We start from the raw sequence: 21631 nt of genomic DNA on the forward strand, positions 1-21631 counted from the left end.
TAGAAAGAGGTATAATCAAAATTCCACAGTTTTCCACTTCTTAAAATTAGCACCGAATCCTGAGGAGAGAGAGTTTTTCTGTGCATGGTTTTGTTTTTTTTTTTTACTCTAGAGGTGACTCTGCAGGTACCAAAAAGAAAGGGCATTGATTTGGGACACCTGGGGACTTGGCACTAATTCTGTCTGCCAGTATTCTTGCTCTGACTACCCCTGCTTGGCCCAGCAATTCATTTGCATTGACATTAAGCTGCAAATGTCACCACACACTATGCCTGCCTACTTTCTAACCACAGATGCTTATAAGATCAGACTCTTGCTTAACCTGCCCGTGGCTAGGAGCCATTATGTGTCTTTTAGAACATTAAGAATCCTATTTCCTTTTCTTTCATGAAGAATATTAGGTATTCTTTCTCATCATTCAAGACAGCTCACCTTGCCTTCAAAAGGAAATATTACTTTTGGGTCTTTATCAGAGGATTTCTTTGTGGCATGTGCTGCCCTCCACCTTTATAATGTTGCTTTACTATAGAGGATACTGCAATTAAGAAATTCAACACAATAACCAACTTTACCAAATATCTAGCTTGGGCTGCCAAAATGATTTTTTACCTATTTTCTGTAATTTTTCTTCAACTTACAAGCTAGGTATATATTTAAGAAGGTTAACAGTTCACTTGAATTCCACAAATGCCCACACTAGTTTATTGAATATCTTCCATGTACCAAGCATATGTCTGACGACTGTCAAAGTTGACAACAGGTGGACTGATAGTACAATGTGGGAAGAGTGAAAGAGGGGAATTGTGTTTGTAATCTTCTTGCCTAATTAGTAGCCCCTTTTTTTCTTTTCTTCCAAGATATCTGGATTTATCTTGAGAAACATCTGCTCCCGCATCCCAAATCTATATCTTTTAAATGGAGCCTATCATACCTGTGCATTTAGAGAGGAGGTTGCTGAGATCTAGTCCTATACAGTCAGAGCACTGTGTCCCCATGGGACTGCTTCTTAGATCTATGAAACACAGCCCCATGACACATGGGGCCTTGGGTTGGAAATATAAGGCAGTAGGAAAAATCTCCTGCTAGAACTAAGATGGCATAGGAATCTAAAGGGAAAAGCCTGCTTGCTGGGAATGAGGATGAATGAGAGGGAAGTGGCCAGGGAGAGTTTGAAGTGTGGGGAAGGAAGAAAAAGAGAAATGAATACGCTATTATGATGGTTGCATGTTTACATCTAGCGTGGCAGAGCTCTAAGGGAAAGTGCAGAAACTCCAAAGATCACACAGGCTCAAGAGCTATATGTATCTGATCATATAAGATAATGTTTTATGAAATGAACTCAAAGAAAGGGAAACAAGTTGTTTTTTTAGTTGCTGTTGGTTTTGTTTTCTTTTCCTCTGGTCTTGTTTGTTAGTATATCTAAGAGGTGCCCAGAAAAGGTGGGACACAGGTGAACAAATACAATAGTGGTACTCACTAGACACTATGTGGAAAGAGAACTACACATCTTATGGGTGAGGAAGGGAGGGAAAGCCTGCGAGAGAGCAAGGGAAGGAGAGACATGATTCAAAAGAATTGTACTCATTTCTTGCCTCATGTGACTGTGACTCCTCTGTATATCACCTCTACAGTAACAATAAAATACAAAAAAGAAGAGAAACTCTGAGGAGTTACAAATAAAGTGCAACAATCTACTCGAGCTGGCTCAGCTGGAGAACGTCACTTGTACTGCATATGCTTTGCTTATATTTTGAACAACCTTTCTTCACAAGGAGCTGCCCTTCCTCCTTCCCAGGAATGATGGATTCCTTCACTCTATTTTAAAAAGATTGAATACTTAGAGCTCAAGAATGTAGCTTGATCATATTGATATTTCTTATTGCTTATGATTGTGCCAGTTGGGTTAAATATATATTACAATTTCAACAAAAGTTCCTTGAGTGCTTCTGAATCCCCATCTCCAACAGTGCTACCAGGAACTGAACACTGCTCTTGAGGTACCTTCTATTGCTAATATGTGCAGAGACTTGCCCCGTAGAAGCACCTGAAATGACTTTTTCCTTTTCTCACTTGTTTCTCCTCACTTACCATGGCCTCATTATCAGAGCTTAATTCAAATGTCACCATGCAGCCAGGAAAAAGCTTTGCCAATTGAGGTTGTTTCCTTGTTATATATTCTCTCACAATGCCTTGTACTTCTTGGGAACTTTTGACCATACCTGGAGACATTTTTGATGACCATTACCTGCGAGCATGATGGGTGTCTAGAGGGCAGAGATGCTGTTAAGCATCCTGCTAGGGAGGGGATAGACTCGCTACAACCAAGCATTATCTGGCCACATGGTCACTTATGCTGGGTTGAAGAACTTACACAAACAATAATGGATCAGAAATATTCACCTCTGTCAGTTTTGATTAAATATTTCCTCTACTAAATTGCTATTCTCTTCACGTGACAGGAACTGAGCGTGTAAGTATGTATATTAATAGGCAAAGTTTAAATTTTGTTGTTTTTTTTATATTTTGGAAACACAACACCAGGTTGCATGGTTCTATTGTAAGAAACCATGTCTGCAGGAGCATATCCTTGGGAAGTTGACAAGACACATTGAAAAGGGTTCTGGCTGCAGCAGTCTCTCATCCTGGGAGCCTTTGGTGGTGACAAGCCAGAGTGATACAAGTGGCCTGATGTCTATATGCGATGATCAGAATTTCCCGGAGTTAATCAGCGCACTACCATTAAAGACTTTCTGAGACCGAAGATGACAGAGGCTCCTATGCAGCTTGCTGGTGCCCTTCAAACAAGAAGTCTGAATTCTGCCGTGCTCCATCTTTAGTGAGGCACTAACTAGTTTTAGGATTTCGGATTATAAGCTAGAGTCAAAATATTTACTTTAAAGCTTTTTAGTTCAAGTGAACATCCAGCTGGGACTTCTGTCTTTAAAAAATAGAAGTCAATTTCTGGAAGAGTTACAATGTACAAACAACATTGGGAAAGTGCCATGGTTAATTATTAAAACAGATGTAAAACAAAGCACTAAAAATGTGTCACTTTATAAAAATGAATGTGATTGGCTTATAGACCAAGAGCATATCCTTAAAAGCATGCCTAATTCACACTGGACCTCTTCCATGGAGCATGAATTCTTTAAATATACATGGAGCCCTTATTTGAAAGCATGCAAATTCATCCATCTTTTATACCTCTACGTTAAAATTCTGTGTGAAAAACTGCTTCAAGATTCTACCTTATACACAATATAGTTTAATTTTGACCTAAAAAAAAGTGTTGCTTTTTTTTAAAGTTCCCCCCAGGAAGTTCTTACTATACAAATAAAGAACAAGCCTATAGGGTCTTTAGGCATGTTTTTCTGTATTTTGCTATTATTTTTCTCTAATTTGACAACTAGAATAAATACAGTTTTGGGGGGTAGGTAGGTAGGTACTGAAGAGGATATTAAAAAAAAGCTTCAGAATCCCCCTTCTCAAATCAAGTCTCTCTGGATATTTTATTCTGTTGTATTGCCTCAAGGAGTGTAAACTCCTGTGAGACAGAAAAATGTTGACTACAGAGTTTGTTTATTTTATTTATATTATTTTTGCCAGTCCTGGGAATGAGATCCAGGCCTGAGCACTGTCCTTGGACTTTCTCAAGGCTAGAGCTCTACCACTTGAACCTCAGTACCACTTCTGGCTTTTTCTATGTATGTGGTACCAAGGAATTGAACCTAGGTCCTTGTGCATGATAGGCAAAGCACTCTACCACCAGGCCAAACTCCCAGCCCCAGACTATAGAGCTTATTTTATGCAAAAGAAATCTTTTTTTGAAGGAATGAATGAATCTCATTAGACAGATGGAAATCTTAGGGCTCTTAGAAGCTAGTAGGAAGCATCATGGAAGATAACTTCCTGGGGCTGTGAAGGTATGTATTCCAAACATGGCTGTTCTACCATCATGAGACTGTGCGGTCCATGAGAGCAGGGAACAGATGTTCCCAAAAATGGTTGTCACTCTTTTAGGAAGTGCAGACCAATAATGGTGTGCACTCTGCTGCTCTCTTAGTGCAGCTAAAGATGTTCTCAAGTAGGAGCAAGTCTCTCTGGAAGAGGAAATGTCCTTTCTTAAGGTTTTACTGAGAAGACCATATGGACAAGATGGGGCCAAGAGCACTCCTGCAAAAGCAAACCTCCATGTCCCTGGTCTATGCTTATTGGGATAACTTTGGGAATAAAAGATGAGAAATGGCAGCAAATTAATCAAGACAGCCAGGATTTCCCTGGGAATGAACTTGACTGAAAAATCACTGGAGCGAGGGCTATATCTTATTCTTTTCAGTTTTTCTCCCCTCTCCACACAGCAACTTATACATGACAGTTAAATATAAAGGATTTGCTGATTGATTCTACTAACTGACCTGCTAAAGGGGAGATTAAAGATGGCATTCAAATAGCGCCTGAAAATTAACTGACATGAAAATGCCATCTATATACAACCATCTTAGTGATTGCAGCAACACTAATAAAGACAGAGAGTATCATGGTTTTTATTGTTACCGTTGTTTTCCCCTATTTAGGAAGCATTAGGAAGAGGCATGACTTTTCTCTCCATTTGACATATGCTGCTCAGCCACAGGGGGAATTTCAAATCTGATATAAGGTAGAGAACAGAACATGCGATATTATTACTATGGGGCACTGGTGACAAACTGCAGTTTGGTGATTCCACTATGTGGTCCAGCTGACACACATATTTCTATCTAAGCAGGGGACTGTCGAAGGTGAGTGTCGAAAATGACAGAACTAAAGCCAAATGTATGTGCCAAGGGTTGCAAAATGTTCTTATGCCTTGTTTTTATCTAAAAGAAATGTTCAAAATGTAACTAAGACATCCTCTCCTCCCTAAATGGTATTAGTGTTTACTTCTGCAGTCCTCTTTTTTTTCTGTTTCTGATGAGTAACAAATCCCATTCATAGGAATGATTTTATCAATTTATACTAATATATTTGTTCAAGTTATAATCAAGTCTTGCTTTTAAGGAATTATTGGGTCTCATATTACGGTTATTAGCATTTGGGGATCAAAAAATGCCTTTAAGAATGTTCTGATGGGGTGGGAGGCTTGGTTCAGTTGGTAGAATACTAGCCAATGAGTGAAAGTGTCAGGTGCTAAGTTTGAGTCCTGGCCTTGGTCAAGAAAACACTCCTAGTGTTCTGAAAGGTAAAGAACTTCAGAAAAAGCATATACTCAAACTTAAGTACAATGCTACTTTGAAGAATTCCAAGATTCCCCTGAAAATATACTTAAATCCAACATTTAAAAGTTTAAGAAATAGGCTCCGTCCCAGGAAGTGGTAGCGTGTGAGCGGCGCTCGGCACGCACGCAGAGTGGCGGGGTGATCGGTGGAGGAGCGTTTTCGAGTGTGGTAGGCACACCTGTGACTCTCAGCACACGGGAAGCTGAGGCTGGTTCAAGGTCGGGCTGCCTAGACGCAGAGGGAGACAAATCTCAAATTTTTACTTATGCTTGCTCACCCAGAACATCTTTTATACTTTATTTTACTATTGTTTAGAAAAATAAAATGGAAGTTCCACGAGAAAAAAAAATAAAAAAAAAAAGTTTAAGAAATAGTGCACATCCCAGGTCTATTCTATTAACATATGACTAAAGTAAAACACTGAAGAGTTTATGGGGAATCTATACTCCTTGTGAACAGATATCAATTTATTTTATATATAGAAAAACAGGGGTAACAATGTTCAAGAAGTAATGTACCCACTGCCTTACGAATGCAACTGTAACCCCCTATAGATTACTTTGGCAATAAAATAAAATTTAACAAATAAATGGAACACCCCCTGATGCTAGGAAGTATGGGGGTACTCTTCAAGGTCCATTAAATGGTAGAATAAGGAATCTATCAGCCTCTACAGTGGATATAAGAATGTTTTAATTATAAGACCTATTTTTTTTTAAATGCTGGTATTGGGGCTTAAATTCAGGATGTTGGGCTCTCACTGTCTTTTTTTTTTTTTTGCCAAGTCCTGGGGCTTGAATTCAAGGCCTGAGCACTGTCTTTGGGCTTTCCTCAACGTTAGAGCTCTAACATATGAGCCGCAGCATCACTTCCAACTTTTTTCAATGTATATGTTACTGAGGAATCAAACCTGGGTCTTCGTGCATGCTAAGCAAGCACTCTACCACTAGGTCAAACACCTGGCCCCAGGCTTTCACTGTCTTTTTTGCTCAAGGCTGGCACTCTATCTCTTGAATCATACCTCCACTTTCAAACATCACTCTTTTATTTTGTCAGTCTTGGGGGCTTGAACTTGGGCTTTCTCGAGGCTAGTGCTCTACCACTTGAGCTACAGAACCACTCCAGTATGTGGTACTGAGGAAGCAAACCCAGGGCTTCATGAATGCTAGGCAAGTACTCTACCAATAGGCCATGTTTCCAGCTCAAGATCATAGTGACCATGGTCCACCCCTTTATTCTGTAAAGACATGTAGACTGAGAGCTTCTTAAGGTTAAATACCCACATTTCTTTATAAGCAACAGAAGTAGACTTGAGCTGCTCCAGTATGCTCTTATATATTCTCCTGCGTGGGTTTGGCTACAATTTGGGCAACTGATTCACATGCTTTCTGTCAGTTTTTCAAAGATGTGCAGTTAGTTTTTTTAAATGTCAAACATGGTCTATCTTCGTATTTTTTCCTGGGTGTGGTATTACATTTTACTGAATGACAAAGGATTTTTTTCTTTCTCTCTTAGTAATATGTAGTGATTAATTCAAATAACCTGTTACACTTAATTTAGGATTCACTCTATGGGAAGATTTTCCAAATGCTCCAAGGTGGAAATTTACATTTTAATATTCAGAGACAAGGAAGCATAGCAGTACATATTACACATTTTCTCCCACTATGAAAAGCACTTTGAGGAATTTAGACTGTTAAATAATCATTCCTTTTATGAGACTAGCTCTAAATATACATATAAAATTTGAAGTCTATAGTATTACTTAGCAATTTTAGTGTTTTATGTGTTGTAGCCAATCACTGGAGACTTGCTTTTTATAGCATTCTCTGCAGAGTCATCTTAATTATAGGGAAATGCCGTCAACAAATGGCTTTGCAGTTACAAGTGCTTTAGCTGGAATCTAAAGTTGGTTTTATTGGAAATGATGAAAAATTACTCTTTCCAGGACATAGTCTTAAGAATCAGGGTTGGAAGTGAATTATGTTCTTTTAGCTTTAGGAAAATTTAAGCATCATTTTCTTTCCTTCTACTTCAGTTATTTTCTTGAGAGGCTTAACATATCAAAACCTTTTAAATACTCATTCTTAGAAGGAAAAAAATACAAAGTGAAGAAGTCCTATGGCTTACCTGCCAATCAACACATTTAACTAATGAAGATGATTTTCGTTAAATCTATAGACATATTGGCAGTCTATGCGAAATATCTGCATGTGCTCTGTCAACATTACTTAGCTGTCAATGCTGTATTGTTTGTGCTTTTCAAATAATCCACAACAAATACTTGCTAAAGGACATTTCAAATTTAACTAAATATCCTTCTGTAATTTCTGCTCTACTTCCTGAAATACACATTTGGACTATCTGGAATTAGAAAATTAAATATCTCAATCTTCCCAAGGAAGAAAATATACATTAAAAATAAGGGCTTCTACTTAACAAAACATCTCCAGAAAATGACTGTAAATACAACCAACAAATCAAGAGGTATGAATAAGGAAGAAAGAATTGGGTGAGTGTGTGTGGTTCAGTAAATGACTGCTGGCTTGAAATGTGTACAGTGATAGGTTTATCTCTAGTACAGTAAAAGTAAAAGCAAATTTTTTAAGAAAAAAGAGGATTAATGTCCATGATACTCAAATAACTTCTAAGAATTAACACAGAAGTTAAAAGCAAGTTACTCAGAAAAAAATGGTAAAATATATGAACATTTTTAAAGAAGAACAAATATAAATGGCAATGGCCAATAATGACTGATAAAAGCAAGATCAGCTCTTCATCACGAATTAATAATCAAGGAATTCCAAGATAAAAATCATAATGATAGCCCAGTAGCAGTGTCTCATGCCTATAATTTTAGCGGTTCAGGAGGCTGAGCTCTAAGGACTGTAGTTCAAATCAGCCTGGGAGCAGAAAAGTCCAGGAGACTCATCTCCAATTAACCAACTCCAAGTAAAAGGACAGTGTACTGGCCCTAGTAGTAGTAAACAAGCAAACAAACAAAAATTATGATAACAACCAAAATAATTGAAAACAGGTACTCAAAGATTTCTGACTATGGTTATCCACACAAGATTCACAACAGCCAAAATATGGAAGCAACACAAAATGGATTAAAAAATTAAACAAAATGTTCAGTTTAAAACCAGAATATATATAGTGAAATACCATTCAAACTTTAGAAATCCTGCCACATTCTACTACATAGAGGACCTCTGAAGGCAATAACAAAAGGAAAAATATTGCCTGCTTTCACTTGTACATGTACTTGTACATGTAGTCAGATCAAAGCAGCATGGCAGCAGGATGATTGTTGCAGGTGGCAGGGAAGAAGGGACTAGTGTTTCATGGATATGGGGTTACAGTGTGGAAGACAGCTTGTGGAAATAGGATTGTTGTGAGACTTGCACAACAATGCAAATATACTTATTGTCACTAGGCTACATGCTTACAAAGATTAAAACGGAAAACTTTGCATTACTACAATACTGCACTATAACTAGATAGGATTTTTAAAAATAAATTTTAGTAAAAACAAACAAAAGCCTAACCTCTGACAATAGCAAGCATTTGTTCTTGCTGTGGGCAGGAATGTGCTCCCCTAAAGCCAAAGGTAATATATTAGAATGCTGACTCAGTCCCCTATCCTGCCATGTGGCTGTCTTGGAGATATGGCTTTGAAGGACCTGATTAAGGTCAAGTGAAGTCATAAAGATGGATTCCTGATTCAACTGAATTGGGTGTCCTCATTAAACTGAAAGATAACAAAGACCTCACTCTTAAAGCATGTGAGACCATGGCAGTAGAGAGGGCCATCTGCAAGCCAGGAAGCCATCTCTTCCCAGAAAAATGGTGATATAGAACACTAGAGTTGCTAGTCTCCACTACCAATCAGTGGCACTTAGATATGGCTATCTGACCAGATCAGGAGAATAACACTGAGTCATGCTCTATAGTGGTAGAGCCATAGCTATTGATGCAACACATAGGGTGGAGTGGGGCATCTAGCCTAGTCCAGCAAAGCCACAGAGATGAACATTTACTGATAAGACCACTGCATGTTGTGCAAGATGGAGAAACTCATATATACAAACAGGTATGCATGTCACATGTAGGAAATATTTCTATTGTAAAATCTGGATACAACAAAAATATAGATGGACAAGGGAACAGAAACAATAAGGAAAAGCAGGTAAATAATATGTAAAACAGTATAACAGTGCATGTTAAGATGAAATGACCATGCAGTCCTTCAGAGGCATAGAGAAGTTTCACATGGTTATCGACAGTCTAGTAAAAGTGGTTTTCTTGCTATTCTATGGAACACATATACCCATCTATGCCTTCTCATTGTGTATATTTATTATATGTAATATTACATATGCTTATTGTATATACATAATACTTATTAACAATGAAATGAACAATATCTAAAACACATAGCTTAATTCTATTCCACTCATTATGTCTCAACCTCTTTTTTGGGGGGCAGTCCTGGGGCTTGAACTCAGGGCCTGAGCACTGTTTTTAGGCTTTCTCAAGGCTAGAGCTCTACCACTTGAGACATAGCGCATTTCTGGCTTTTTTCTTTGTATGTGGTACCGAGGAATCAAATCCAGGTCTTCGTGCATGCTAGACAAGCATTCTACCACTAGGCCAAATTCCCAGCTCCTATCCCAACCTCTTTTGCTAATAATATCGTATTTCCTCTTAGTATGTCTCAATTACCAAAGATAATAAAGAGCAATAGTGTTCAGTTTAAAGATCTAGAACTTTTATCCTGTCCATTGAAAAGCTGAGCTACTAAGAAGCAGTTTCCTACAGGGACTCCTCCACTCCTCCCTTTTCCTCAAGTCCTCCCGGTCCTTGGCCACGCGTGATTTCCAAGCTGAAGTGTCTATGGTATGATAGTACAAGAGAAGGGAAGCTCATAAATAAATAGGGTATAATGCTTCGAGATTCAGAGATTAAATGTGATAGGTAACTAAACAAGCAAAATTCTGATCTAATAAATTACGTGAACTACCTAAAGGAGTAGGCTACATAAATCACTATTTTACCCAAGTGCCACAAAATACATGCCAGTATCAACTGTTTGAGGAAGAATAAAAACACTTTTGTGTATTGTCAACCAACCTTTGACACCTTCTAGGTTAACTCTGAGAGTCATGTAGAGATATATCCCGTCCCAGGCTGATGCACAGATATACAGATGTATTAAAATGTGGTATATGCAGGAGAGGGATCTGATGGTGTTAACTCCTTAGAACAACCAACTTACAGTTTAAAAGAATGAATACCAGGAAACTGAAATACATGTTATAGTGGAGGGGTTGAATTCAAGGGGGTGGGAGTGTTAATAAATGGAGAAAGCAAGGGTAAGCAAAATTGTGTGTGTGTGTGTGTGTGTGTGTGTGTGTGTGTGTGTGTGTGTGTGTCTGTGTGTCTGTGTAGCCAGGTAAACGGGTGGGCTAGGTTGGTTTGAGAAAGTTGTAGGAGAATGATGAAAGAGGTAATAGTGATTAGGATTCTTTGTGTTATATCCATATAATATTATTCCTGAGAGTGAAAATCTCCATGAGATGTGAGAATGAGTGCAAAGATTTTTTTCTAAAGTGCCAAAAGAACTGAGAAATGTCATATTTCACATTTTTTTCTACCAAGGCAAATAAATTATTTTGGGGGCACTGTCAATATGACACAGACCTGGTTTAGGTGCAGTCACATATATCATTTTATTTAATCTTCTATATATTGCTCTCGAAATTATCTTTTCCATTTTGCATGAGAGAGGGGGGGGATTAAAGTAGCCCAGCATTATAATTCAGGCAAGCAGAGTATGGGAATGAAAGCTTAGAGCTCAGAGGTTCAGGCTTTGTCCACTTGTTTCCTCCTTGTTGTCGCCAAAGCAGTTTGTATAAAAGCAGCCAAAGCATGAACTCCTTGCTTCTTGCCTAGATTAACAACTTACAAAGGTAAATCAAGTAATATAATATCAAATCAATTACATTTATGGCCTTTTGAAATACTGTCTTGGGTGTTGGCTCTCTCTCCTTTTTGTATTTTAGCTTCAACATCTGTATAGCTGGAATCACAGGTATGAGTCAACATGTTCAACTATCCTCAAATTCTATTCTTTTTTATTTTCTAGAGTCAAAGACTAATTACACAAAACTATAGAGAGGAGCCGTGAGTTTGGCCTAGTGGCAGAGTGCTTGCCTAGCATGCACAAGGACTCGGGTTCGATTCCTTAGTAACACATATATAGAAAAAGCCAGAACTGGTGCTGTGGTCAAGTGGCAGAGTGCTAGCCTTGAAGAAAAAGCCCAAGGACAGTGCTCAGGTGCTGAGATCAAGCCCCAAGACTGGTTAAAAAACAACAACAACAACCACAAAACTATAGAGAACAGCTGATGAAACATCCTTATGACTAATATAAACTACACAAGAGAATGAATGAGAAATATTTTCTCATGACCTATGTGAGAAGTAGATGAATTCAATACAAGCACAATTATTCCTGCAAAATTTAATACTGAAGCCAAAACAAATTTTTAAAGAAATGGCAATTTCATTCAATCTATTCTGAACTGTCAGTAACCTCCTAAGTGTATGCTGTATCCCAGTCCACTTTCTGGAATGTTCTCTCTCTTTTGACCTGCTATCTTCTACTTGGCCTTCAGAATTCAACTGGACAACCTTCGAGTTTGCCCTTGTTTCCAGTGCAAGCTCCACATAGAAACCTGTTGCCCTACAGTGTATGGTACAATACCTGATGACGGTATGTGGTACAGTACCTGATACCATTGATATCATGATTATTTGAGTTTCCCAAAAACTATGAGATTGCTGAAGGCAGCGATCATGGAATCTCATAACAGAGATCATGCCTGACTCTCACCCCTAATTCTATACCAATATTAGCCACCAACTAGGTGACACACACACATGTATGTATGTATGTATATATATATATATATATATATATAGAGAGAGAGAGAGAGAGAGAGAGAGAGAGAGAGAGAGAGAGAAATATGCAGTTTGTCAGTTCAACCTCAAAGGGAACAGAGACTGAAAAAAGAAACACTTATCATCTTTAGAATAAGATAAGATGACTTTTGAAACAGATTCCCTATTTTTCTGCCTTACAAGTACAAACAGACTATATGACACCATGTCTCCAGAAATATACAAGGTAAAGTTTTGAAATTGGTAAGAATACTTTCTTCTTTTATGTCCATTAAAAGTCTACTTTGATTTCCAGATGAGTCCACATCCAAATCAATAGTTATGATTTTTTATTATTGGGAAAGAGGCACAGCTCTCTCATCCACAAAATAGGCCATTATAGCATTGTGGGATCATTTTTTTCACACAAGAGCATGAAAACTGAAAGAGGTGTATTCAAGAGATTAATGTTTCAAGGAAAAGCCTTTCAGGCTTTTGCCACAATATTTCAAGAGAATCTTCTTTCTGGATCTCCCAAAGCACATTTTCCATGCAAAGGAAAATCACTTAACTTTAAAGGGGAAAAAACCCTCAAATATTGCCTAGAAATAGTATGTAAAATCCATGGACAAGTGGAAAATAAAAGTTCCATATACAACAAGAAAAACCAAAAAAACCCCTAATTATATTGAATTTGAAATAAGATATTCTAAAGAAAGAATGTCTTTTCCCCAGGGCCACCCAATATTCCTGTGCAATGCCTAAGCATATACTTAGGAGATAATAAGCTGAGTATTAAGTATATCCTAGATGTAGTCACATTTTTCTCCTTTTAGACAAATACAGCTTTATCTGGCCCCTCAAAAGAGTAATCTTGTAGGTCATTTGTCAGTTGAGTTCCATTCAGCTGGCCTGTGGAAATGTCACACATGAGACACCTCATAGAACTCACAGGAAGAGTGGAGACAAAAATGGGGAGACCCCAGAAGATCTGCACAGATTCCCCTGTGGCGCCAGCTCCCAGGCTCCAGTGCAGGAGGCTGGCACTGAAGGACGAACCCACATGAATAGACCAAGGAAACACATGATGGGTTTGGGCTTCTTTGAAGTTGGGTCAAAATAACTAAGAGTGGAGAATTCCAGAATCACCGAGGGAACTCCCACTGGTGTCAAAATGGTGGGTCAGTCTAACTTGTGCTGGACATCATACTTCACTTTAAAATGGGAGGTACAAGTATAGACAAGACAAATGGCCCTTGTGTTCTTGTGTTCTTACAAGACTGTGTGAAATGCTATCCTAAGGGAGTTGCAGGCACGAACACAAGGTGCAACAGAAATAACCAAACCAGACAGTACAGGGTGCAGGGAGGTCCCAGGAAAGTGAGGTCAGAAAGGAGAGGAAGTCAGAGATGAGAGGAAGAAAGCAAGTGAAATGCAAATAGGTGCCCAGAGCATGGTGCATATACACTGGAGCCCGTTTGGAATACCTAGAACAGAGCAGGTGGCTCTGTGTGTGTGTGTGTGTGTGTGTGTGTGTGTGTGTGTGTGTGTGTGTGTGTGTCTATAGAGAAGTTGAGGTAGCCTGTTAAGTGGGAATACAAACACCCCAAGAGCCTTAAGATAACCTTGACTTTGAGCCTCATCTTGAGGATGATGGGAAGTCACTACAGTATCCCACAAAATACAGCAGCAGATCTAGGCGTTAGGAAGATTACTTTGACAGCAGGAAGGAGATTGGGGCTGGAGGGGATGAGGTGGCCCCAAGAGGGTGGTAAGGAATCTAATCTAAGCAATCCAAACTCCAGCATCAGAAATTAATTGTGGATAATTTTGAAGTGCATTTGAAAGACTAAATGAGGAAACATGACTAACACCTCCACCACCATTCCATTCCCAAACCAAGATGCTTAACAATTAGTGTAATTAACACAGAATGAAGTACAGAAATGGTACAGATGATTGATAAGATAAAAGGTCAGGAAATAGGCCTAAATACAGATGGAGTTTCAGGTTATGATAAAAATGGCAAGCAGAACTATTTTAAAAATAGCTAATTGGCATCATACCCAGCAGAAAAACAAATTCTAGATGAAATGAAGATATAAGTATATAAAATAACATCAAGTGAAGACTATTACCAGGCAATTAACCAAAGAAGGGAAACAGATGATAGACATATACAGGTACCATTACGTCTCCAGTACATTGGCAGGAGTAGAGATTCAGTAGAGGGCAGGGCTCTGCAGAAGGGGGGACCCTTCCCCCTGCACACACAGGAATATGCAAGGCACAGATATCCTCTCTAGAAAACACAGTCATATGAGGAACCAAAGCTTTAAAATGTGCATTCACTTTTCCCTAGACTCCCCATCCATTATCACAAGGAAACAATGATAACTACTAATTTTACAAATGTTTTCCATTTTTTCCCTTACAAACAAGTATAAGAATAACATGAATCATGGAGTTAATTCAAGAGGACTCAGGAAGATCAACCATCTGTGACACAACCCTCAGTCCTGGTCACTATCCAGTGCCAGCCACACAGGCTCTTCTCTGTGGATTCAAGGAGAAAAAAACAAAAACAAAAACAAAAGTCTCTTACCAAACCTCAAAAGCAGAATGAAAATCCTGGAGAGGACTACCGAAAGCATTACTGAATGCACCTCAATTGCACAGACAATATAGATGTCTAAACTACACTTTTACACTCCATTCCCAAATCATTCCTCCAGCTAATCAAACTATGTCAAATATGCTAAACACATAACTTTGCATAAAGAAGTGCGACTCTCTCTAGGTGGGCCATGCTTCACTTACACACATCCACATTTCACATTTTCACTTGAAAAACTGTATGAACTTGTTTCACTTATTTGCATGACAAGTATGGCAGGCAATCGATGCAAATGTTCGCATAACAGTTTAAAATCAGTAACAATAGATGATACTTTAATTCTGAAATGTATAGTTTTCTAAAGTTCTTGTTGGTACTGACATGCAGTCTTAACAATACTGCATTTAGAAGGATAGTATTGTTACTATTTCAACTCACACAAATAAAAGAAGCTACTCTATGACAATTTTATTTCCCCAAAGGCTTTGAAGTCAATCAGCCACAATTCACAATCACACCCACTTTTGGTTTCATGGTGGAATTCTTCTCAGCTTCTATAAATAGCAATTTTATCGAAGAATATTGAAATATTTGAATAAGCTAATTTGATTTTTCAGTTATCTACATAATAGAGTTTAAAAATTATGCAGCTGGTACAGTTCAATCTCCACCATCACTAGCAGAGGAAGAACCAGACTTTGAGTCATCTGACCTCTACTACAACCTTGTTCTTTTCCCTTTGCTTAAGAAAAAACCTGACAGCCCCATATGTGCAGTAACTTATGTCTTCTCATTCATTTTGCTCCCACCATAATCACGTGAAGTATCATTAATATTTGTTATTCTCTTGTGAAAGGGTAACCAGCATGGACAATCTTAGTAACTTTCTAATGCTTTCAGATGCAAGACCAAAGAAGACAGAGCTAGAGCTTTTGCCTCTCTGAGATTAATGCAGGTTGACTCTAATCATCTCACATTGCAGGGGAAAAAAAGGTTTGGAAACTAAATTTTAAAACAGTTTCATAAAAAGTCTCACAAATTTCAAGACAATTGATTTCTAAAAAGGAAAAAAAAACTTTTAAAAGAATATATCCTTTTAAAACATCAGCTTTCTACAGATAATTATAAACTGAACCCAGAATAATAAAAGCTTACCCCTGTTTGGCTTAGCAAGAAATTCAAGAGGGCTTGGATCCAGGCTAGCCTTTGTGTCATTAATATGAGGAGAAGCACAGCTTAAGTAAAAATCATCAATGTAAGCGTTTAGGGCTTCAGAGGCAGAGGAATATGACTCTTCTTTATAGTAGACGGAGCCATCATTGTTAAAGAAGATGCTGTTCAGGCATAAAGTCTCTGGAGGACAAACTGCAGAAGGGCTAACCTCATGCTTCATAACTGACTTTGCCATGGCTTTCTCAAAAATGAGCTGCAAGGTCCATTCATCTTTCAAAACACTAAACACAAAAAAAGTATACGAGATTTCAGTTAAATAGGAAGAGATGATGAAATTCAGGAATGCCTTACTAATTAATCTTCTATCACACTCAATTACTTTTTACAAGTGATATTTTTCTTTATTCCTCCTTGGGATCTCCTTGGGCTTTGCAACAATATTGATTCATCAAAAAGTGGTCGTTTATGGCTGTGAGTGTAAGCTGGTCTTCGGAAATGCATTAGGGAATTTAGAATTCAGAACTTGCTAGGTAAGGCATAGAATAGGTAAGTATAAAGTAGAAGTGTTGCTTTCCTTTGTTTTCTTTCTTTCCTTCTTTCTTTCTTTCTTTCTTTCTTTCTTTTTTGCTTGATTGACTGAACAGTGCCACAATTAACGATATAGTATTAAAACAAGCAAGTGTTGAGAATCATCTACTTTTATATCCCTACACATGTGGGACTAGGAAGCTATGTCTGCAGGAGAAAATAGTAAAGATAGGTAGATTCCTGGCATAATAATGAAGACAGAGCCCAGGGAGGAAGAAGACGGGAGGAGTGAAAGAATGGGTTTTTGGTCCTCTATCATTCTGGCTCAGCTGCAAAAGCTAATCAGCTGCAGACCTCTTCATCAGCATCTTATGTCTATAACTTACGGAAGGTATAAATGATTGGTGCTATTGACACTCTTGCTACCTGGATGAGAATACTGGAACAAGGAAATGACCTTGACCAGTGCTAGAGAGTAAATAAGCAACCTCCAGAGCTGGATCCTGAGCCTGATCTAAACACCAGTGCGACATGCCACTTCCATGTGTGCCAGAACTAGCCACATGACCTCTACTGAACATTTGCCTGCAATGTCTGCCAATGTAAGCTGCCTAAAATTTGTACTTGTTTCAAGTCTCTCCAAAATGCTTAGCTATGTATACGGGGAGGCATACCATTCATGTGATAACAATATATATGTAAGTGTTAAAGAATACTCACTGTTGAAGTCTTGAAATTCAGGTGTTTAAGTTGTATTTTTGGAATGTTACATTATATGACATCATAATACATTAATTTTGCAGCTAGAATATTCTTTTGTTTCCTCTAATAGAACTATACAGTCATGTTGGTAAATTAAAGTATAATGGTGATTCACCTGGTATCACATGTTAGCCCAAGATAGATACATGAATTCTACTATTCCTGAAACCCATTCATAGAATCTCTGCACCTGAATCCCATTGAGAACTTTTATTTTCATTAAAAAAATCACTCTTTTTTAAACATTTGTATTTATTTTCTTTAATTGTATTTTATAGGCAGAGTAGTGAATAGAGGGGTTACAGTTACATTCATCAGGTAGTGGGTGCATTTCTTCTCCAACATTGATACCCTTTCTCATGTTTTTGTCCCCCTTCCCTTCCCCAGTCATCTTGTTTTCCCCCTTCCCTTCTCTATTTCAAATAAACAAATAAATGGATATATAATATATAATATATAGTATATATCAGGTAACAAAGTCAGATACCTTAACCACATGAGTAAAACATCACTTTCTTTATGATGTAGGAAAAAGGAAAGGAAAGGAACTTGAGAAAGAATGATAAGGATAATTTTTAGAGACCTTCTGACTTCTACTTTCTGTGCTAGGGGACAAGTTCAGGTCTCATAAATGCTAACACTACCACTGAGCATCCCTCCTGGCTCTGCAGGTCCTCTCACTACAAATAACCATGAGGATACTCTTCTCTTTTTCTGAATTTATCCATCAGAAAATGTCAGCTATCACTGCATAGGAAAGACAATAGGCTTTGGAAGCAGGGGTCATAGGTTAAACTCAGATCATTCATTTCTGGATCTACATTTCGAACCCCTCCCTACTACATTACTTCTTCATCTGAAGTTTTACCTAATCATGCTTAGAGGATGGCTGTGTTTAATCTCCTGTGGCTCTGTACAAGCAGGACTGCAACAGGGTCAAGACAGCTGACAAAGGCTGTTGCTCTTTCCCTTCCCCCTCACCCCCCACAACCCTCTACTCATTCACCAATGCCTTTCCATAACCAAGGCCTGACATATCTCCCTTAGAAGTTCTCAGAAAAGTCAATGATCCAGCCACTTACAGAGTGCTGTCTGCCTCTGCAAGAAGCTATCCCAGCTACCACAGGCACTATTCACTTTGTGTAAATTTCTTGGCCCTACAGATCATAAAATGGTCTGAATATCATCTCTCATGGGACAAGGGACACAACAAATGTTGGAATTTTTCCTTTCTTTGGATTTGATGCTCTGCATCTCTCTATTCTGAGTATTTATCATGGTTTGACCTATATGGCTGCTGGCTAGATGTCTCCTTCCCTTTCTATGCTCAAATTAAATAAGAAATAGACAGATATCTTCCGTTTCTAGCTTATGGTAAAGTTGCTCAATAAAAATTTGCCAAATGGAGTTTCAGTTAAAATATTCCTCTCAACAAAAAGCACATGATATCCTTAATATGTGGCTATTAAATCCAAACTGTACAAGAGCGATGACTCAATATCTGTGTACCCAATGCTATGGACATGGTATTAGAAATACAAATACAACTACATACACATAAAAATTTATGACTCTATAGACATGTTTTATTGCATAGATTAATATGTATCTATGACATACAAACCCTCAGCCTAATTTTAATTATGTTCTAAAATCTAAGATCCAGTGATTGTTTATAGAGATTCCCTTCTTGAATACTTGTTTGTTAAACACATCATTTGAAATATGATGTAGAAATCAATGTTAATAAATTCTTTAAATAAAAAAAGAAAAAAATGTTCCTCTCACTATAAAGTATTCCAGTGAGATTAATGCAATCATGAAAATATTCTAAAAGATTAAGTCTTTCATGTTTATTTTATTTTGCCAGTCCTGCGGCTTGAACTCAGGTCCTAAGCACTATCCCTGGGCTTTTTCCTCAAGGATAACATTGCCACTTGAGCCACAGCACCACTTCCGGGTTTTCTGTTTATGTGGTATGAAGAAATTGAACGCCAGTCTTCATGTATTCTAGGCACACACTCTACCACTAGGCCAAACTGGGTTTATTAGAGGCTGTGTGAAGAAGCTACAAAACAGCTGAACACAGTAATGTTCAAGTCTAGGAGAGAATGAAGGCTGAATGTCCACAAAACAAGAAGTTGGTGAGTCACTGAAATTTCCACTCACCTTGGTAATGTATTTCAAGTTCATGTATGGCAAATCTTTAGGATCAAAGGGGACTAGTGTACATTCATTGTTCCAAGTCAAATTTGCCTAGAGATTGAAAGATGCTTCTGGAACTACCTCACTGCATAAATAACAGTGTGTAAAAGAAAGTTGATAATTAAATATTTCTAAATAGTTTAGAAAAATCAATGTGTAAGATATGCTAGTGACACTGAAAACTGAACACTATTTATAAACAAGTTTATTTTTTGACTTTTCATGTGTCCTGTTTATTATTCTTAGAATTTCACCATCTAGTCTCCTAAGGGGCTAAGCAAAAGCAATGAAAATTCTTGTAGTTTAGAGAGGAAGAGAATCATATGTAACAACTAAGAAAAAAGAATCAATACTTTCTTTAACTATAAATCAAATAAAATGTGAATTGTTTGGATTTTTCCACTTGCAATTTCATGTCTGAAGTTGGACTGGCCTGATTCTTTTTGATAGTCTTTTAAAAATGTATTCAATCTATCTGGTGCCTGGAACATAGCCTAGTGGTAGAATGCTCACCTAGCATGCATGAAGCCCTATGTTTGATTCCTCGGTACCACATTCACAGAAAATGCTGGAAGTGGCATTGTGCCTCAAGTGGCAGAGTGCCAGCCTTGAGCAAAGTAAGTCTAAGGATAGTGCCCAGGCCCTGAGTTCAAGCCCCAGGACTGGCAAAAAAAAATGTATTCAATGTATAAAGTCCTCAGGGTGCAAGTATCTACCAGGAGTCAGCCTGGTTCCTGAAGAATATAGAACATCACCAGTAAGAGGGCCAGCGAAAGCCATCAGCTATATCCCTTTCGTCACCTTAGGCTGATTATACTCAGATAAGCATGAGTCCATCTGCCTGCACAAAAAGAAAGGTCAGATATTTCTACAAAGTTCAGTCTCTTTTTCTCATTCAATTCAATTAAACACACAATTATAGATTGACAATGTGCAAGGAGCCATGCTAAGTGCCATGTAGGGAAAAAGTGATGGACCAGAGATTATTTTCCTCACATGGGGCTTACAGCTCAGTGAGAAAGACAAAAGCAGCATAGAAATGTGTGTAGTACAAGCAGGAGCATATGAAATGCTATCAAAAGCTCCAAGAGTGGCCAGATCACAGAGAAAAGAGAAATGACTCCTATCTGGTAGAAGAGGGGGAAGTTATACAAGGTTTTTAAAACAGACCCTGATAAATAGGCTTCCCCATACATGAAGAAAAGAAAAATGAACATACTAGGAAGAAGGGATGTCATAAACAATGGCGATAGAGAGAAAAATCATGTTCATGTATGAAGTAGAAATAGGTTGGATTTCCTTGAGCGGTAGAATCCTAGTTGCTCAAGATACTGAAGTCTAGGGGTCTCACTTTGAAGCCAGACTGGACAGGAATGTCTGTGAGTTTCTTATCTCCAACTAGCTCACAAAAAGCCAGACATGAAGCTGTGGCTCAAGTAGAAGACAGCCAGCCAGCCAGCCATGAGTGAAAAAGCAAAGGGCAGTGCCCAGGCTGAGTTCAAGTCCCAGAACTGGCATGCACAAAAAGTGAATTTTAGGGCCTGAGCCCACTAAGACAAAAAAATGCCAGATGGTGCCCGACTTGGGACTTACAGAGTCAACAATCATATTCTTTTTGCCACACCACAGCATCTAGATCTTTCCTATCTTCCTGAAATGGTGTTGACAGTCTACACTGGCCATTTCCTCTCAGATCCTACAGCAGGCCACTCCAGACCCAAGTCAGGGCACCTAAGCCCTCTTGTAGCATTTGGAAATCCATACTTTACTTTAAGCCACTGAGAGTACAATCCTTTGCTTTTTTTTTTTTTTTAAACTGAGTCATCTGGCCAAAGGGAGAGGTTACTGACCTATGTTCACCTATAACAGCATGCTAGGCAGTTTTCTATTATTATAACACAGGCCTGAGATGATGAAATTTAAAAGACAGATGGTATATTTTGGCTGACAGGTTTGAAAGTGGGAGGCCATGATCAATTAACTGGTCAGATTGCTTTCAGGCTTGCGTTGCGGTAGTACCTCACAGTGGCAAGTACCTGGTACAATAAGCTGCTCCCCTCATGGCTGCTAGGAAGCTAAAGAGAGGAGGAAGGGGAGCCAGAGTCATAATACAACAATATACTATATTAATACTGTACATATT

At 38.3% G+C, this 21631-nt stretch overlaps 1 protein-coding gene across 8 annotated transcripts in view; it reads right to left on the bottom strand.

Annotated features, from left to right (window-relative positions):
* Nucleotides 1–21631, bottom strand: part of Grip1 (glutamate receptor interacting protein 1) — a 615745-nt gene that overhangs the window by 197085 nt on the left and 397029 nt on the right. For 6 of the 8 annotated variants that reach the window (XM_090328060.1, XM_090328059.1, XM_090328049.1 and 3 more), the window contains exon 1: nt 15976–16250. The exons of 1 other annotated variant lie outside the window; for it this stretch is intronic. In XM_090328060.1, coding sequence (XP_090184186.1) covers nt 15976–16228 — 253 coding nt within the window. In that variant the 5' untranslated portion in view covers nt 16229–16250. Of the gene's footprint in view, nt 1–15975; nt 16260–21631 lie in introns of those variants that run through there. One more of the 8 variants, XM_090328040.1, reaches the window with a different exon arrangement.

This window comes from Megascapheus bottae, chromosome 2 (assembly GCF_031878675.1).
Source record: "Megascapheus bottae isolate mThoBot1 chromosome 2, mThoBot2.hap1, whole genome shotgun sequence".
Taxonomy (NCBI): domain Eukaryota; kingdom Metazoa; phylum Chordata; class Mammalia; order Rodentia; family Geomyidae; genus Megascapheus; species Megascapheus bottae.